This window comes from Aedes aegypti, chromosome 1 (genome assembly GCF_002204515.2).
Source record: "Aedes aegypti strain LVP_AGWG chromosome 1, AaegL5.0 Primary Assembly, whole genome shotgun sequence".
NCBI classification, from domain to species: domain Eukaryota; kingdom Metazoa; phylum Arthropoda; class Insecta; order Diptera; family Culicidae; genus Aedes; species Aedes aegypti.
This window is the reverse complement of record NC_035107.1, coordinates 155280506-155299107: the sequence shown is the minus strand read 5'-3', so window position 1 is coordinate 155299107 and position 18602 is coordinate 155280506. Positions and strand designations below refer to the sequence as shown.

General features: G+C 37.1%; 1 protein-coding gene across 2 annotated transcripts in view; it reads left to right on the top strand.

Annotated features, from left to right (window-relative positions):
• LOC5578384 (protein ovarian tumor locus) overlaps nucleotides 1-18602 on the top strand; it is a 149634-nt gene that overhangs the window by 22821 nt on the left and 108211 nt on the right. For both annotated transcript variants that reach the window (XM_021851701.1, XM_021851695.1), the window contains exons 3-5: nucleotides 2467-2564; nucleotides 18190-18344; nucleotides 18407-18595. In XM_021851701.1, the coding sequence (XP_021707393.1) occupies nucleotides 2467-2564; nucleotides 18190-18344; nucleotides 18407-18595 (442 nt within the window). The remainder of the gene's footprint in view (nucleotides 1-2466; nucleotides 2565-18189; nucleotides 18345-18406; nucleotides 18596-18602) is intronic.

Below are 18602 nucleotides of genomic sequence, written 5' to 3'. Positions count from 1 at the left end.
GATAGGTGTAATTAACAACTGGACTATGGTCACGTAAATAGCACAGGGTGGCCACCGAACCGGGAAAAACGGGTAAAGCGGGAAAAAGACGGGAATTTGAACCCATCGGGAAAAACCGGGAATTTGAGATGGTCACCGGGAAAATAATTTTGAACGGACATCTTCAAGCCCTAAATAAGTTGTTGAAAGTATGATATTTCCATTAAGCATCTGTAACCTTGGACAAATTACATTTAAATATTAATGATTCAACTACTTGTAGAAATAGTTTACTTTGTTGTTGAAATTTATTCTTAGAAATGTTTCAAATTAGTTGGTAATGTTTCGAAATATTTTATGATTTTTTTTCTCTTACTGTCAGTCTTACTGTTCTCTAGATTATTTGACTGGAAGTTTTGAATCAGAGTTTTAAAATTTATTGCAAAAGTTTTAAGCACTCAAACATACTGGATTCATAATTTTCTTTAGTTACTGAATAATACATCGAAAAATCTGAATATTTTTGACAACAATGCTTTATTTATAAGAGTTCTAATGTATCAATCGTTATCTAATCGGCTAAAAAATAAATAAGTAAGGTAAGACACATGCTTCAACATATGTCACGAGTTGGCTTGAGAACGTGACGATCGATGTGAACAATGCTTTCACTTTTTTTCATCAAGGACTCCAACGTGTGTTTGAAGAATAATATTTTTATAAATCCTCCGAGAAAGTTGAAAAAACGGGAAATGCAAATTGGACGTAAACTTCGGGATTTTTGTCAAAGCCACTACGGCCTACTGGTCAATACAACGTTTGCTAGGACAGCTGACAGTTTATAAATATGGACTTGGTAGCTTTTAAATAAACCCATGTCAGAATGAATCAAAAGTACTAAGAGTAGAAACCGTCCTATTGGCACAATTGGTGGGATTAAAAACTCAGTTTTGAGAAAATCGATTTTTTTTGTTCCATACATATTTTACGGGAGCCAAAAAACAAGCCAATATTCTACGAAAAATATAGTTTTTTTTTCTATTGGATGAAAGAATCAGTAAATTTTTTTGGGTGTATTCAATTTAAAATCCGGCCAAAGGGTCACCCTTTTGCGTTTGGGCCCCTCAATTAAAAACCGGGAAAATTTAGCAAATTATACCGGGAAAAAAGCGGGAATTTCAAAATGGATATTTGGTGGCCATCCTGATAGCACGGCATCGCTCAAACGTCAAATAGTGAACTCGTGCATCGGTCCATAGTGCTCTTACTTGATATTGACTGGTGCGCTGGATATGATACACCGCGCGGCTGTTGTAAAGTTTCCCAAAACGCGCATTAGCGTTAGCGTAGTTACGGTATACTTCGTAGATTGGATACTAGCTATATTCATGTGTGTTTTTTGATAATATCATTCAGACTGCTTTCAGGAACAAGGCTAGGGAGTGAACCTTGCTTCAGTTTTGAACAAGAAAATCAAAACCATGAATATTGCTATTCCCGGCCACGCCCATCTTTACCGTAACTTGGGATTGAGGAAGGAAATGTTGATGTATCACTTACTTAATGAGAGGCCACCGACTCAGCGACACCCTCATAAGTGATACGGAGGTGGAGGTTGGGGAAGGTATGAGGTCATAGGATTCGCCTGAAAAGCTAGCGATGGACCCATGGCATTTGTTGGTTAGGTGTTTCTTTTTTAATCTTTTGAGTGCCGGCAGTCAAAAGAGGAGAGTATTTTTATTTAACATATGGATTATGATGGTACACGGTATTTACAATTTTCTGCGTGATGATTCAGAACAAACTATCTGCTAATTGATAATCAAACAGCAGAACCGATCCCACCAGGGTCATCGGACAGCAAAAAAAAAAAAATACAGGTAGCGACAAATAAAAATAATAACTAATCGTAATTCGCGGCGGTGTTTTCGGCGTAACTCTGTCCCTCACGATACGATCCTTCATGCTGTCCATGGCAAAGGCTAAGCTTATTATTTTGAACGCACGCGTCTAACACATAGGGAAAGTGTACCATTCATGGCCATAGTGGTTCCCTATTTGGCCATCCCAAAACGCGCATTTGCCCAAAATTCCACGCGGCGAATGGTACAGGAAAGGAACAACCGCGTTTGATGAAACACCGCAATGTTATCTCCCATAAGAATTAAGTAAAAAGGGAGCAAAACCGCGGTTGTTCCTTTCCTTTGGGGAACGCCGCGTGTCCTTTTGAGCAAATGCGCTAATATCTAGATACGAAATATCGATTAAGGGAGAGTTGACTACACACTTAGAATAAATCGCAGTATGAACTAATCTACGATGACGTCACGCTGCAACTTCCAGCGGGAAGAAAACCTTTACTGCGGGCCGTGTTTACAGGGAAATTTCACAGGAATCTTTGGTAATAATAATAATAATGTGTTTGTTAGACACCGTGCTCTAGTTGATAGTCCATGTTACTAAGAACTAAAATTTACATTTTCACAGAAAATTAAAGGCAATTACGATGAATACCTAGACGAAATGAGTAAGTTCAGGTCTTATGGCTCGTTTATAGAACTGAATGCTTTGGCGCATGTTTATCGGTAAGTAAATTAATATTTAAAGATTTACCTAACAATAGGGGACATGTCCTGCATGCTCGTAATCACGCACCTAACATTGCGCATTGGGCTAAATGAGTTAACATCACAGAGGGTCTGGTCAGCTTGTTCGACATGTTCATTGAACAGGTAGAACGGTAGACCATTTAAATCTCAAAATCGTACAACCAATTAAAAAAAAGAACAAAATATAAACTAAACTACTATTGACATTCAGCTCAGAGGATTCGAATATAAGAAAAAGAGTTAAGAACCCAAATCAAATTCAACAAAACTTGTGCATAGTGTGGGTTCATACGCACTACATAGAAAGTAGCATAGAAATTGTCCCAACCCAAGGCGCCAAGAACGATCGCGTAGTGTGCTGAGTTCTCGTACCATGTAAAAAGCTCGCTTGATAGACGGGGTTGGTAGTGTAATGGCTACCGCTTCTGCTCCACGAGCAGAAGGTCATGGGTTCAATCCCAGGCCCGTCCCTTTCCTTGTACTTTGTAGTTGTATATCTCTCACTTGCTTCTATCTTCCATTCTTAATCTTTCACACTCATACTATTTGTTCATAGCAAACGCTAGAACCAGAGACGGACGAGAAACCGTTTCCCTAACGCTTCCATTCTTTCTCGCGCATGCCTTTCCTTACGCCTGATACATAGGCAGTCTGCTAACCACAAAAGCAAACCTCTCTGCCATGCCTTTCCCCCCCAATCCATACACTTCCGCATGAACTGGCGTAGATGCAGTCGGACAAGCAGTCATTCGGTTGGTTCCTTATGTAAGGGCCCATTCACAAATTTCATAACGCTAGAGGGGGTGGGAGAGTGTCCAAAGGATGTTAAGGCCCATACAAAAATTGAATAATGTTCATACAAAAAGCGTTATAAGGGGCTGGGTGGGTGTCCAAAATGGTCAATTTTAGCGTTATGAAATAAATGAATGAGCCCTAAGTGCAGCTGATCTGGCGATACTGGAGTAGCATCCACTGGCGGTCAATCAAGCTTAAGCTCATGTAAAAAGCTCGCTTGATATCTACAGCACGAGCGTGGTACTTCTTAAATAAAGACAGTAGCGAAAAAAATTAAGAGACATGCCTTCGGAAAACGCTACTGTGCTGTGCGTTTAATCAGTTCAACTGCCGCTGTTGAGCCAAATCCCATATAACTAAGGTCCCAGATACATCCACAGCATAGTAATCTGTATATGCCTGTAATAACTACAAAGCGGACTGAATCGAGGTGGAAACCAAAAAACATACGTTTTAAGAGGTAGACTTAAATAGAGTTTCGGTGATACTGTAATTAAAAGGTTTCAGGAAACACGTCTGCTTCAGCTCGCGTACAGATAACTTCTAATCTTGTATTTCTGTTCTGTTTCATAGCACAGCATTTATATTCCTTTTTCTCTCTTAAACGATAAGCTCTCTTTCGAATATGCACTAACACAACAACTCCTCCTTTCATTAAGAATGAAAACTAATTCAAAATCTAATAGAATTCGAAATCAAAACTTTGACTATAATATTGAACGATTTAAAATTCAGAATAAAAATCAATAGTATACAAAATCTCCTTTACGTTTTTTCTTAGCATTTCTACTAGATTTTCTTGTTTGGTTCGACGCTAAATTAATCTCTTGCCTATCTATTTGATCTCCGATCGGAGTTTCTTCTCTAAAAATAAACGATTCCGCTGGGAAGCCATAAAAATCCGGCTCCTGATCTGAAATTCTTTCGTCATCTTCGACGTCAACCTCTCTCCTTCTCTTTCTAGAATTACTCTGCACATTCTCTCTGCGAATCACAAAACGTGAGCCAGTTGTACTTTTAGGAACGTCGGAAATTTTAATCTGTCGTCTGTGTGCCGTAATCATCCTGCCTCCAAGTGATATCTGAAAAACATTCGAAGAAATACGTTTAAGATACGTTGCAGGTAACCATCGCCTAATGTCACTTTTGTTAGCATTTTTGTAATAGATCAGGTCACCGCACTTAAGATTAACGAACTGGTCGTTGAAATTGTCGGTACTTGTAGAGACAGTAGGTGAATAGTCATCATGCCTTATTATTAAATTGTGTTTAAAATTAGATTTGGGATTGATCAAATCCAATAGCGTCTTGGGTTTATATGAAAGGAGTCTTTCAGATGGAAATCGTCCATCATCATCTTGACAGGTATTTCTATAATTTAAAAGGAAGTAGGAAACCTGTAAATCCGTTTCAAGTTTTTTCATTTCTGGATCAATGAGAAATTTTTTAAAAACATCCTTTACTAATCGAACCATACGTTCGGCCTGCCCGTTGCTTTCGGGGTGATAAGGCGGGCTTTTCATTACTTTCACCCCCTGATTTTCAAAAAAATCAACGAAATTCATTGAGTTGAACGGTGGCCCTCCGTCCGTTACCAGAACATCCGGTAAACCATATCTGGCAAATACATTGAGAAAAACCTTGATAACATTATTACTGTCCGTGCTAGATTTCATGTATTCCAGCTCGATCCACTTCGTGCAACTGTCCACTATAACCAGGAATGTTTTGTGATCCAAGTGAAAGAAGTCTGCGTGTACTCTGCTGAACGGCTTTTTAGTTGGAATCCATGAAGAATAGGCTGCTGGTTTTGAAACGGGTGTCATCTGATTGCATGCTCTACAGCATTTGACGTATTCTTCCACATCCTTGTTCATACCGAACCAGTACACCGTTCTTCGAGCCAATTGTTTCATTTTGCTTATACCGTTATGGTTTCTATGCAGCATCTTCAAAACCTGTGGTTTTAGAACGTCTGGAATAATCACTCGATCCTGAAACAACACACATCCTTCTACTTCTTCAAGTTCCTGGTGGTGTGAATAAACATCTCTGAATCTTCTGTCAAGTCGATCCGGCCACCCTTGTCTGAGATAAGTCATGATTGCCACCAAAAAATCATCTCGAGTTGTTTCTTTTGATATTTCTTTACAATCCAGAGGAAATTGGTCGGTAAAATTTAAACTCTTCACAAACTCACGATCTAGAACTTTAGGAACAGGCTGAGGGAGGGGAAAACGAGAGCAAAAATCCGCATTTGCCATTTTGGAAGAAGGTCGGTATATGATTTCATAATCGTAAATAGAAAGTTCAATGACATATCTTTGCAGCCTTGTTACCGAAATTTGATTCTTCCCTTCCTTACCAAATATCCCAATTAAAGGTTTGTGATCAGTGTAAATTACAAACTTCATTCCAAACAGAAATTTATGAAATTTCTTAACTGCACAAACAACCGCCAGTGCTTCTAAATGCAAAATTGGGTACTTCTTTTGTGCATCATTTAGGCTGAAAGAAGTAAAGCAAATGGGACGCTCCTCTCCATCTATTATGTGTGACATCACTCCTCCTAGTCCATAGCTAGATGCATCGGTAGTAACAATAATTGGTTTTGAAGGGTCAAAATACTCCAACAAACATGGACGAAGGAGAAAATTCTTACAGTCATTGAAAGTTTGTTCACATATATCTGTCCAAACGAATCTAACGTTTTTCTTTAAAAGTCCGTAAAGGCACTGAATGCGAGAGGAAAGATTGGGGATAAATTTAGAATAATAATTCAATAAACCCAAAAAAGCCTTAAGTTCTGTAACATTTCGTGGAGCTTTCGCTTCACGAATAGTTTCAATTTTCTGCGGACATGGTGACAAACCTTTGTCCGTCAGAATGTGTCCTAAATATTGCAACTCCGTAACAAAAAATTTGCACTTTTTCAAGTTTACCTTTATATTGGCTCTGGCCAATCTTTCCAGTACTAAATAAAGTTTTCTTTGGCAGTCCTCCCAATCTTTTCCCGCAATCAAAACATCGTCAAGATAACAGAACACATCTTCCAGACCGTGAAGCACTTCGTCCATAACTTTTTGGAATATGGATGCACTTGACGATGCTCCTTGTGGTAGACGGTTGTAAACATATAAGCCTTTTATAGTGTTTATGACCATAAATTTTTTAGAAGCTTTCGACAACAAAAGTTGCGTATAAGCACCCGCTAAATCAAGTGAGCAAAAAACTTTTGATCCTGATAGAGAGGCAAAAAGGTCCTGTGCAACAGGTAATGGGTAAGTGTTAGGAATTATCACTTTGTTTATTGAAACTTTGCAATCGATCACTAAACGGATGCTTTGATCCTTTTTCATCACTATTACTACCGGTGAAGCCCATTCACTGGTTTCTATCGGTGTAATAACCCCATCTCTCTCCAAAGAATCTAAATGCTCAATGACTTTGTCCCGCAATCTAAGCGGTACTCCATATGCTTTTCTAAAAATCGGCTTATCGTCTTTCAAAACAAGATCTCCTTCATACCCAACTATTGGAGTTGAAAAATCCCCATCAAAAACTGATGAAAACTTACTTTTCAACTCATCAACCACATGTTCCTCATCAATCTTGTGAATGTTTTCGTTCTGAATTCCTGAGTTCAAAAAAATGTTTCGCCATCCTTCATAAAAGCAATCCAACCAGGTGCGACCCATCAATGGCATGAAATCGTTTTCACACCTAAGCACTATCATGCACAGTTGCTGCCTACGACCTTTCAGATGAACTGATACGCTTATTTTGCCCAGAACTTTCAATCTTTTGCCATCAATTACTGCCAGTTTCTTGTTGCATGGTGAGAGTTTGATGTGTTTAAAGTTCCTTAGAAACAGTTCTTCGGAAATAACGGTCTCTGCTGAGCCGCAGTCAATTTCCATCGTCAAAACACTTTTCTCAACCGAAACCTCCACATAACAAGCTTCATTTATGCGATTGATCGAGGAAATCATCATGCAAGGCAAATCCTCATCGTCTTCGTCATCAGTGTAAACGGGCCTTTTAAAATTTCCACTTCCACTTGTGGTAGCACTAGTGGATTTCTTCGGCGATCCTAGGAACTTGACATCTGCTGAACGCTGCCCTCTACCATGCAGCTTATAACAAAACTTCCGTGTGTGGCCCGTCTTTTTGCAAAAAGAGCAGGAATATATCGGTTTTTCTGAATCATATCTCCGGTCCCCATATCTTCTTTGCTTATGCCTTGGCGAAAATGAAACACTGCGATTACCGCTCTTACTCCTACCACGATATCTTTGTTTCGAGCGAGAACGTACCTCCTTTCTTCCTAAACGAGCAACTATGGAAGTATTTTGATCATCGTCATCTTTCAAAACACTTGTTCTAAAATTGGAAATCTCATGATTCAGTATGAGCTTCTCCGCTCTTGCAGCAGACAAATCATCCTCATCACACAAGCGCTTCTGAATATCTCGGTTGTATACTCCTATCACTAGAAGATCTCGGATTGCCCTATCTTTAAAGGTACCAAACCCACATTGTTCGGCTAGAACCTTTACCGCGATCACAAAATCCTCAGACTTCTCATTTCTTCCCTGTCTTCTACTCCAAAACTTGTAACTATTTATCACCTCCGAATCACATTTGTCGAACCTCTTTTTTAGTTGCTCAGTAATCTGCTGATAAGATAGGGTTTTAACGTCTTGACCGGGAAAAAGTTTTTTGATTTCAGAAAAAACCGTTACACCACACACGGCTAAAAAGGATGTCTTGTATCGTTCTTCAGGCACATTGTTATTAAGAAATACATATTCAAGCTGCTCAATGTATTGCGCAAACGGAATTGAATTTGGCAAATATGGCTCAATGGTTGTTGACACCGACATTCTTTATTGAAAATAAAACAAAACAAAAGCACAAATCAAACTACAATCATGCGCGTTCGCAATAAAGTATCAATATAAAAACTTCCAAAATATTAAACAAAAACAAAGTCACGTACCTTGACACCGAAGTACTTCACCTTGGGAGAATATTGTGGCGGATACAAACAGCATGCAGGAGAAAAAAAAAACCGCCGCAAACACCGGCTTGTGGTATTACACCAAGTATTAAACAGCCTCCAACAGCAGCAGCTAGCAGGCACCAACGGAACTTAATCTCAGACGTCGCACAAAACGATGTTTTTGAAACAGCTGATCCTTTTCTTTGTGTTGCCCGAAAACAAATGAAACAATGCACCTGAGGATGCACCGTTTTCTCGTTCACGTACAAAATGCTGCACCGTGCTGTCTGCCTCGCTACCCGAGTCGTTGCCTGCTACTATGTAGTAGTGTGTATGGTGGTTTGTTCGGTACGACTGGTAACTCAACTGCTCGATTTGTTTTCCTACCACTCACACATGTAGCAACGGATTAGTGAGTGAACTTCGTCCGTCGTAAATGATCAGTGAAATCGACGAACTCACTCTCGCAACGACCCGTCAGACGGAATAGCTACACAGAAAAAAAAAAAAACAAAATGGTGAAAATTAAAAATAAGATAAAACAAGCAAAAAATGCTGCTGGAAAATTCAATTTCTCTTAAAAAATATCCACAATTCGTTTGTTTAAATGATTGATAGTCGTTGAAAACACAAAACAATGCTTTTTGACACAATTAAAAACTCTTTCACTATCACTTTTGTTTTATCGGTTGTAATTTCGCACCTCTTTGAAAGTCAAACAAAAAGCAAAGAACAAAAGGACTACAAACAATATAAAAAATGCACTTCAAAATGACGCTTTGTCCGCCAAAAATCTCCTAGCTCTTCCCAGGGAAAAAAACTTACTTGACTCTGGGAATGTAGGGCGAAACACTTATAGCACTAAAACGATTCACTGTCGCAAAAATCACTTTTTTTTTACCGTACTTACTCCTCGTCGCCAGCTGTAATAACTACAAAGCGGACTGAATCGAGGTGGAAACCAAAAAACATACGTTTTAAGAGGTAGACTTAAATAGAGTTTCGGTGATACTGTAATTAAAAGGTTTCAGGAAACACGTCTGCTTCAGCTCGCGTACAGATAACTTCTAATCTTGTATTTCTGTTCTGTTTCATAGCACAGCATTTATATTCCTTTTTCTCTCTTAAACGATAAGCTCTCTTTCGAATATGCACTAACACAACAATGCCCACCCTTCATTTGAGCTTAAAAACCGATTTTGATCCCGATAACCTTAGAACCTCATAAAGTATGCTTCAACTAGCCACCACCGTGAAAACCGTGTGCAAATCTGAAATGTCTACGATACTACGAAAATCTTATAAGATGTTTTGTCTATGGTTTTCAATTTTTTCACAGTAGTTCATTATTCCTTTATCTATAGGCACGATGTGCACGAAATTGTGTAGATTCAAAAATAAAGTTTAAATAAAAACAGAACTTATACAAAACATGGAGGAGCGGGGCAATATGGTCACAAGTAGGCTTACCAGAAGAATATTTCAGAAAGGAGGACATATTGCTATACTGGCTTTAACAAAGGAGGACATTTCAAAAATTTGTCACACCAGAGCAAAAATTTTTATTGTTGCTCCTTGAAGAAAAATTCCATAGGAATCATCTAAAACGGATTTTTATCTCTTTCAGTTCTTTGTTGAATAAAAGTAAATGAATGGACCTGAATGTCTCGTTTTTTCATATCACTTTTCCTAAGATACAAGAGAGGGCCTTAGCTTAGTTGATAACTTTACCCCAACATAAGATAATTAAAATACATTCATTGCAAGTGAAAAACAAATTTATTGAAACTCCAAAAGCATCTCAACCCTAGATAGCATAAAAAGGAACGTTGTTGACTGAACATGTACAGCAAGATAACAAATAAGAGTTTAAGAAGAATTTTAAATACTAATGACTTACACTGATAAAAATCCACACGCTCGATCTGTGTGTTTAAAATTATGGATCGATTTATGAACGTCCATTTCGATTTGCTATGATTTTCTTGCAAACTTCGTGTGTGTTACACATTAAATTCCTTTGTTTTGCTTCATGGATTGATTCATCAACCGACAACAGGGATTCCATATTTTTTCCACATAAGTTCCTGAAGTTTTCTCTTCAGATTCGTGTGTGTCAACCTATGGACGCATAGATCATCACTCCAACACGGATTCAGTGTGTTTTGCTTATGGTTATCTTGTGTCATAATCCTCATGTTCAAGTTGGTCGATTCATTGATATGCGCAATGAGATTGTTATGATGAAATCGATGAGCTATGCTATCGATTTCCATGTTCAAAGCTTTAAAATTGTTTGTGATCAACCCATGGGATGCATAGTGAACTGAATTGCGGTTGGACCTCGTGTCGAACGACAGTCATCATGCTTCCAAAGTGAAGAAGCAAATTTTGAAGCTGAAAGTGTTAGATGAAAATTTGTGAATTCGATTTTTCTTTTATTAGTGAAGTTGACCGATATACGAGAATTCTACCTTTCTATAAGAAAACACTGATTATAATGTATAGTTTAGTAGAAAAATCGGATCCATATTTTGTGGAGCAAAAGTTCTTCTACCAAATTTCTTCTTTCAGTCCCATGACATTCATGTTCTATCACACATGACTATCTAAAGCTACTACATTTCGAATTCAATAAGCAAATCAGTTGGTTTTCATGATTTAATATTTGGAAATTCATGTTTGTTTCACATGACAACCTAATGTTGATACACGTGTTATTATACCGTGAAGCCAATGATGAAATCCATATGGCTACCACACTCAAATCATGTGGTTTTCCTCATTGCGCAAATCTATAAGTAAAACACACGACCTTGACGTGTAGATTTTTCTCAGTGACTTTTCATACTCGACTCTGGGTTGGGTGACAAAAAGTCGAAAGACAAAACGTCGAATGCCAAAACACCGAAAGAACAAAACGTCGAAGGGACAAAACGTCGAAAGGAGAAAATTGTAAGAAAACGAGAAGAATGATTTTCTTCCAGAAGAATTGTCCAATCGACCACAATGTGAAAAAGTTATCTGAAAAACATTTCCAAATCGGTATTGAAAAATGAATGCTTTCGACGTTTTGTACTTCCGATGTTTTGTCATTTCGATGTTTTGTCCTTTCGACGTTTTGTATTTTTCGACGTTTTGGGTTTCGACGTTTTTTTTTTCGATATTTTAGCCCTAAACATCCCTTTGGGTTCCGTCTTTCTGTAAAAAAACTGTAATACAAAAAACCGTAGAAAATTTTGTTTACTTTGTAGAAAAAAACATTATTCAAAGAATTTGGTAGTGATTTGCATTGATTGATTGTTGATTGATGCTAATGCAATAGCTCAAGATCTATCTCTCCCGAATCTAAGTTTTGGTTTTGAAGTTTTTCTTGACATGACTCAACCTTTGATCAAAATTGAATTCCTTCCAATAAGCTCGAGAATAAGTAATCAGAAAATTAATGGGGATAAAATTGAATATACGATTAATTTGAAAAGTAGGACATTTTCAGCCCAAAGGAGGACGGGTTATTAACTGAGAGCTTTCAATGTCAATTGACCATTTGGCATGGTAATATCGTGTGGCAGGTACGAAGGTACTCATTACGATAATTATGTTCAATCTGGCATTACGATCATTGGGTGGTATGAATAAAAAGCGTTGAACTTTACTACATGTAGCATTTACTCAAAAACAAAATCCCCAAAGTTTACTATACTTTTGGAATGAATAAAAAACCTTTCGAACATGCAGTACGTACTGCTTTCGAACATGAGCTTTTACTACATACGGGTAGAAGTGACTGATGCTGCACGTTAAGAAATGTGCATTCAGAGTGCAGAGTGATTCTGCACGTAAAGGCAAATTTGTTTAGAGTGACGCTTAAAATTAATACAAATGCATGGAATGCAATCGATTACGCGACAATTTGTACAAAATCACGAAGGTGCTGAAATTTGACAAGATTTGTAGCGTAATTTTGCGATTAGTCTTGTATTCTCTTTACGTTTATGATTTTATGCTGATGGCACAACAAAGTATTTTCTGGGTGGTTTTCGGTCTTCGCCAACGCCAGTGATTGACGAATTTTAGAATTTTAGCTTAAAATCTTTGAAGAGGTTTTGAGATTACAGCTATCAAACTAGGAACCACATATTTCCTAGCACCAGTACTGAGATTCTGGTGAAATTGCGGAAGAATTTTTATGCTCTCCGTGTGTTTTCTTAACAGCATGTTGAATTCCGGAAATTCTAAGTGTTTCTGTGATATTCTCGATATTTCGGTTGAGTTTCTGATAGTATCCTTGGAATTTAGAATGCATTGATTTTTATGGGAATGTAGTGATGGTAGTCGTTAGAATTCAATGAGGATCTCCTCTAAAACACCAGGACTCCCTTTGAAATTATTAAAATTCTTATCGCTTTCACAAAAAATCCCATTGAAATCTAGAAAATATTTACCGACATTCGAAAGGTTTATATTAAAGCTTTGCTTTGAAATTCCAACGGAACTGGAGATCAACGGAATCTTAAAGGTTTTTACAATAATTCCAAAGATTGGTTTCCAGAATTCCAAATATTCACACAATAGTTAGCAGGAATCCCACCGAAATCTCACAGATTCTTACAGAAATAACGTCTCAAAGATACCCACAGAATTCCAAGGGATTAATAACCGGAATCCCATTCCCACCCGAATTCTAGAGTTCTTACCAGATTTCTAAAATTTCCGCAATATTTCTTTTAAAATTCCAGAATTATCATTAAAATATCATTAAATGTTATTAAAAATCCGATATCCCTATCGGAATCCCAAAGTTCCTACAGGAATTCCGGAATTCCAATGGAAATCTGAGATATCAGAATTTACATGTAAAATTACTTTATAAATATCTGAATTCCCACCGACATCCCAAAATTCCTAGAAAATAACATAATTATCGTAATGCCAGAATTCACACGGATATTAATTGGCGGGCGTAATCTCAGAATTCCTAAACAAAACTCAAAATACCATCCGAAATATCAAAACTCATATCGTTTTCCCATGATTTTCACGCAAAAGGAAATTATTCCATTCAATTCCGCAATTTCAAAGCTTGAGTAGCAACCTCTGAAGCTAACTACCAGTAGCTCTGTAGTAAATGCTACTTTTATTCATAGCAACGCGTAGTTTGTAGTATGTTCGAAAGGTGTAGAAAGGAAAATGACACAAACATGTTCCACTCTGTGTCACATGTAGCGTTTACTACCGACAATGTAGTAAACTCAACTTTACTACATTTTATTCATACGGCCCACTGACCCTCTTTGTAGGCTGTTGCCTCACACGGCACATAAACATGGCAAAATGAACCACCGCATACCAATGGACTTTGATATGGATATGGATATGGTCCACAACGGCAGCACTATTCTCTACCTGCTCGGTATGAGAGAAATAGCAATAAGAACTAGGATATAAATAGATTCTGTATACACCCGATTCTGTTTTTGCACGGATTTTTTTTTACACGGCCGTGCAAAAAAAGTTTCCATACCGTAAACGTACCATATTTGACGCGGGTCCAAACTTGACGCATTTTCTAATTAATGTTATCATAAATTAATTCTAGATCAGACTAGCACTCAAAAATGTATTGCTTAATCTTTATTTACATGTTATTGAAGGATTCCAATCGAAAAAAGTTTATATTTGATTGATAATAGTTAAAAAATAAAATTTATTTGAAAATGCATCCGACAAGTGCGTCAATTTTTTCATTCCTTAGTGAATGTGCTAACTATTGTTGATCAATTTTCGTGAAATTATTGTGCTGTTTGACAGCAATATAATCAACAACAGTCAGTAATATTATTTTATTCATGAATTGACGTCGAAAGTTTTCTACTTTTAAGCTTTAAGACATATTGTTGTATGAAAATCTTGTGCGTCAAGTTAGGCACACAATGTTCCTAATTATTTGCTATTTTGTTCAGCATGTTTTGTTGAATCGAAAATAGGAAAATAAATATTTATGGTGCTTGCATTCAAAAAATCCGTCCACAGAACAATCCGAGGCTTTATGTAATCGGATGTAAAGGGTCATCCATAGATTACGTCACGTTTTTAGGAAGAGGAGGAGGTTCAAGGAAACGCAACGATTCATACAAAATATTCGCACTTTTCATAAAATAAATGTGGCCAAGGTTGAGAGGGGTTGAAAATTGTACAATTTATCGCGGTTTATGGACGTCCCCTAATGTTTCAAGGAAGCTTCAATAAATGCGTCAGGAGGTGAGGTGTAGCTTCAATGATTTGTTTCGTATAATTTATACAATAGGGGGTGTGTCCATGAGATACGTGTCACAAAAACATACCATTTTCTACAAAAACCCCGCCCATTCGCCCTACTTCACACTTTTTATATGGAGCCTTCAAAAAACTTGTATGATTCGTCACATCTTGCAGAACACCTCCTTCCCCCTAATAACATGACGTACTTAATGTATGACCCATATATGGTTCTCGATCTATTTCGAGGCCCATACTGCCGTTGGTTCTACGCATATTTGTCCCGCGGTCCATAAGGGTGACATAGAACATGGGACAAGTAGGCGTAGTTCACGTGTTATAAGTAACGAAGATTATCAAACGGCCATTTTTGGAACCGATTGTTTTCGTTCTAGTTTTTGACCAATTTGTCCTTATTTTAGCAACTACCTTCCCCGTTCCAGCGCAACATAGTTTTCAAATCTTTCCCTTGTTTAATATCACGACGAAGATACATTAAACTAAACAATAATGCTTAACTATGGATTGAACTCAATCGCCGGTTTTACTTTCTACACTAACTAAACACATAGCTAAAGTGACTACCGGATGACGTCATTCAAAACTTTTTCCAAAGGTTCTAACTTTTATGTCCTCTCTAAAACGCTTTTTTTCAATTAATTGAACTATTGAATACTGAAACTGTTGTACATTTTAAACTTTAGCAATTATTTGTAAGTGCGTCAAATAAGGAACATAATGCGTCAAATTAGGCACATTGAAGAATTGATGCGTCAATTAAGGAACCTAATGTGTTCCACAAAAAGTCAATCAAACATGAAGAAAAAATCGTTTAATATTTTTTTACTGATTTTTCCCTAATTCTATAATAGTTGAGCTAGCATAGATTCAAATTTCAACAAAATCGGATAGATTTAGACGATTTGACAAGTGTTTGAATTTAGAATTTTCTTAACCGCGTCAAATATGGTACGTCCACGGTACATATTTTTCCGCTAAAACCTTATTTTTGCATGAAACGTCGAGAAACGGTGTTTTGTTTTTTTTTTGCACGGTTTTTGAAATTTTGAACTGAAAACTTTTTTTGCATGGTACGCATCCCCCGTGCAAAAACAGAATCGGGTGTATGATAATCGGCATAGTAGTGGCCAAGTGCACGGAGTGCCTAACAAATAAAAGTAAGGAAAAAAAAGAAGCACAAACGGAAAGCGCTTCAAAAGTACAGAAAAAGTTTATGAAAAACGTCTCTTTATTTTTCACTTGGCGTTTTGAACAATAAATTCAAAAACTAACAGTTTTATGTGGATAGAGCTATAATTAATATATATAATTTGTCTTTGGCTATACCCCATTTCTTTGTTTTGAACTAGCTTTACATAGACATTCCACGAGATTTCCGTGCGTTCTCTTATGTTGAAACTTTTCAATCAACGTCTTCCTTTTAATCGGCTGTCCGAAGTAAACATATTAAGATCGTAATATTTGGCAGAGAAGTTCCATGATTTGGCCATAATAATAGCTTTTAACACTTTTATATATATAGTGTTTCTTGAATTATCAGCACGTTCTGTTGTTCTATGATAATTGCGAACCTTGTATACTTATAGCTACCTAAAGAGAAAACACAAATTCAATCTCTAATGAGAAACTTTTCACTTGCCCCACGTGATTAAAAAATTGATGGTGTTTATATTTAGTTATTTTTAGGTCTATGTCGAATAATTTCTAAAACTTTTTTTAATGCAGTTTAACCCCTCTACCGGCAGCTTCATTTTTTACCGCAAAATTCAAATTCAAATCGTTATAACTTTTTTGTTTTTCAATATTTTTGCACCATTTTTTCACAAGTTCTAAAAAAACTCTTCTAGTTTTAGGATCTGTGTCGTTATTGATCATCGGTCATCTGGTGTTGAAGATATTCCAAAATTCCTTGGGGGACCTACTCGTTACTAGAACCCCCCGTTAATTTCTCAGGCTATAGAATTTCAATCGTATTCGGATATTCACTCTTCGGAACAATTCATTAATGCGAGTATGTTGTGAAAAAATGAAGCAATTTGGTGCAGCCGTCTTTAAGTAATCAGCATTTAGGTTTCTGGAACCACGCTGGCCAAATAAAGATCTTAAAAACTTCAAAAAACATCATATCGTAATTTTCAGATATCTCCAAGAATACTGAAACGATTAGTATGATTTTTTCAGAGTAGCTTCTTATTACCTGGCGTCATATAGCCCACATATTATTTTTTTGATAAATTGATCAAAAACAAAATGGCCGTCAAAGACATTTTATATGGAAAATGTCGGTCCCCCAAGGAACATCGGAATATCTTTAAAACCAGATCACCAATAATTAATATCGACACGGATTCCTAAACTAGAAGAGTTGTTTGAGAACTTGTGAAAAAATTGTGCAAAAATATTGAAAAACAAAAAAGTTATAACGATTTGAATATTTGTTTTGAGGTATAAAATGAAGCTGCCGGTAGAGGGGTTAAAACTGTCAGAGGGGACAACTTAGAAGTGGTACAGAAAATTATTTTCCGCAACTTTTTTCCGCTGAAAATATTGAAATAAGATTGCACGTCGCCAACTTGTTACGGAGTGATAGTTGTCAGGTTAACAATCTTTCGCTCTATTATGCAATTATGTCTGAAAAATCTCAGAAATCTCTTACGCATCGTAATGTTCTCAATGGTCTCGAAGGTTTACGCATGACGCAGGGATTGAATCCTGTGAAAATTGAGAGAATCTCTCACGTATCGCTCTCTGTAACTATCATAATATGCTGCACATTATGAGAGACTGTTTATCGTAGGGGAAGTGGTGGTAAAATGAACACCGTGCCTTTTACCGAGAAAAACCAAATTTCGATGATTTTCGCTACAACTTTGATCAGATTGGGGGGATAGTAGTGCATGATAAAACCTCTCTAAACATACTCCAAACCTGGGGGACACTATTGCTATTGGAAGTTCGTGGATTGTTTATCGTGCCAGTAAAGAAAACCACCTATCCCCAACGGTAAACAAGCGAGAAAAATGGATTTTATCATCGCTCTCTCTTTGGGGCTCTCGCTCGCTGCTTCCATTTATCAGACTTGTTACATCTTGCGATACAATGTTTTTTTTTGTTCTTTATTAAGGTGATTTTTAGCGCATACGGCTAGTTCATCACCAATTGCGATACAATGACGATCGTGGACCGCAACAGATGGGATGTTTTTCTTTGTTTGCTTTGATCGTGCTTCATACTCAAATGAGAGCGAATACTGCAATGCCTGCGCATGAGTTTAAAACATTAAAAAAATATACCAATTATTTTCACTTAAACCATTTACCCGCTTGCCCCGCGGAACCTTATTCTGGTTTTTTACTAAATCTAGTTTTAATGTAATGTAATTTTATCGACGAAATCCTTTAGGTACAAGGCAGCCTTATTTCTAGGACAAGAAAGTGTTCAATGGAAAAATAACAAGGATTGAAAACTAAATATATATAAAAAAATGTTTGAAAAGTTACTCCGACTTGTTTTTTTTTTCAGGCGTAATGTGTTACTTTTCGAACCATATAATTGCGGCACGTGGTTCGTCAAATGCGAATCCTATGAAGACACCTTATTGGTGTTTTTCTCGCCGGAAAAGCATTTTGATTCAATATTCCCTACGACATTTATTGAACAAGCAGCTTATTGCCAGGGTAGGTTATTAAACCAAAAATAGGTATGTTCTTTTAATTATCACATTTATTTTTATTTTCAGCTTTAGTGTACGAACTACTTTATGTTCGAGTATTCAAACTTCCAGATGTTATGTATTCCGTTGAACGCATGTTACATGATCCCGAAGGTAAAGCCATGAAAATCGTACAAGGCGCGGATAAAAATGGCGACATAGTAGAAGAAAAGATCCTTACCTCTGAAGGAAGCGAGTTCATTCTTGACACTCCGGGTAAACA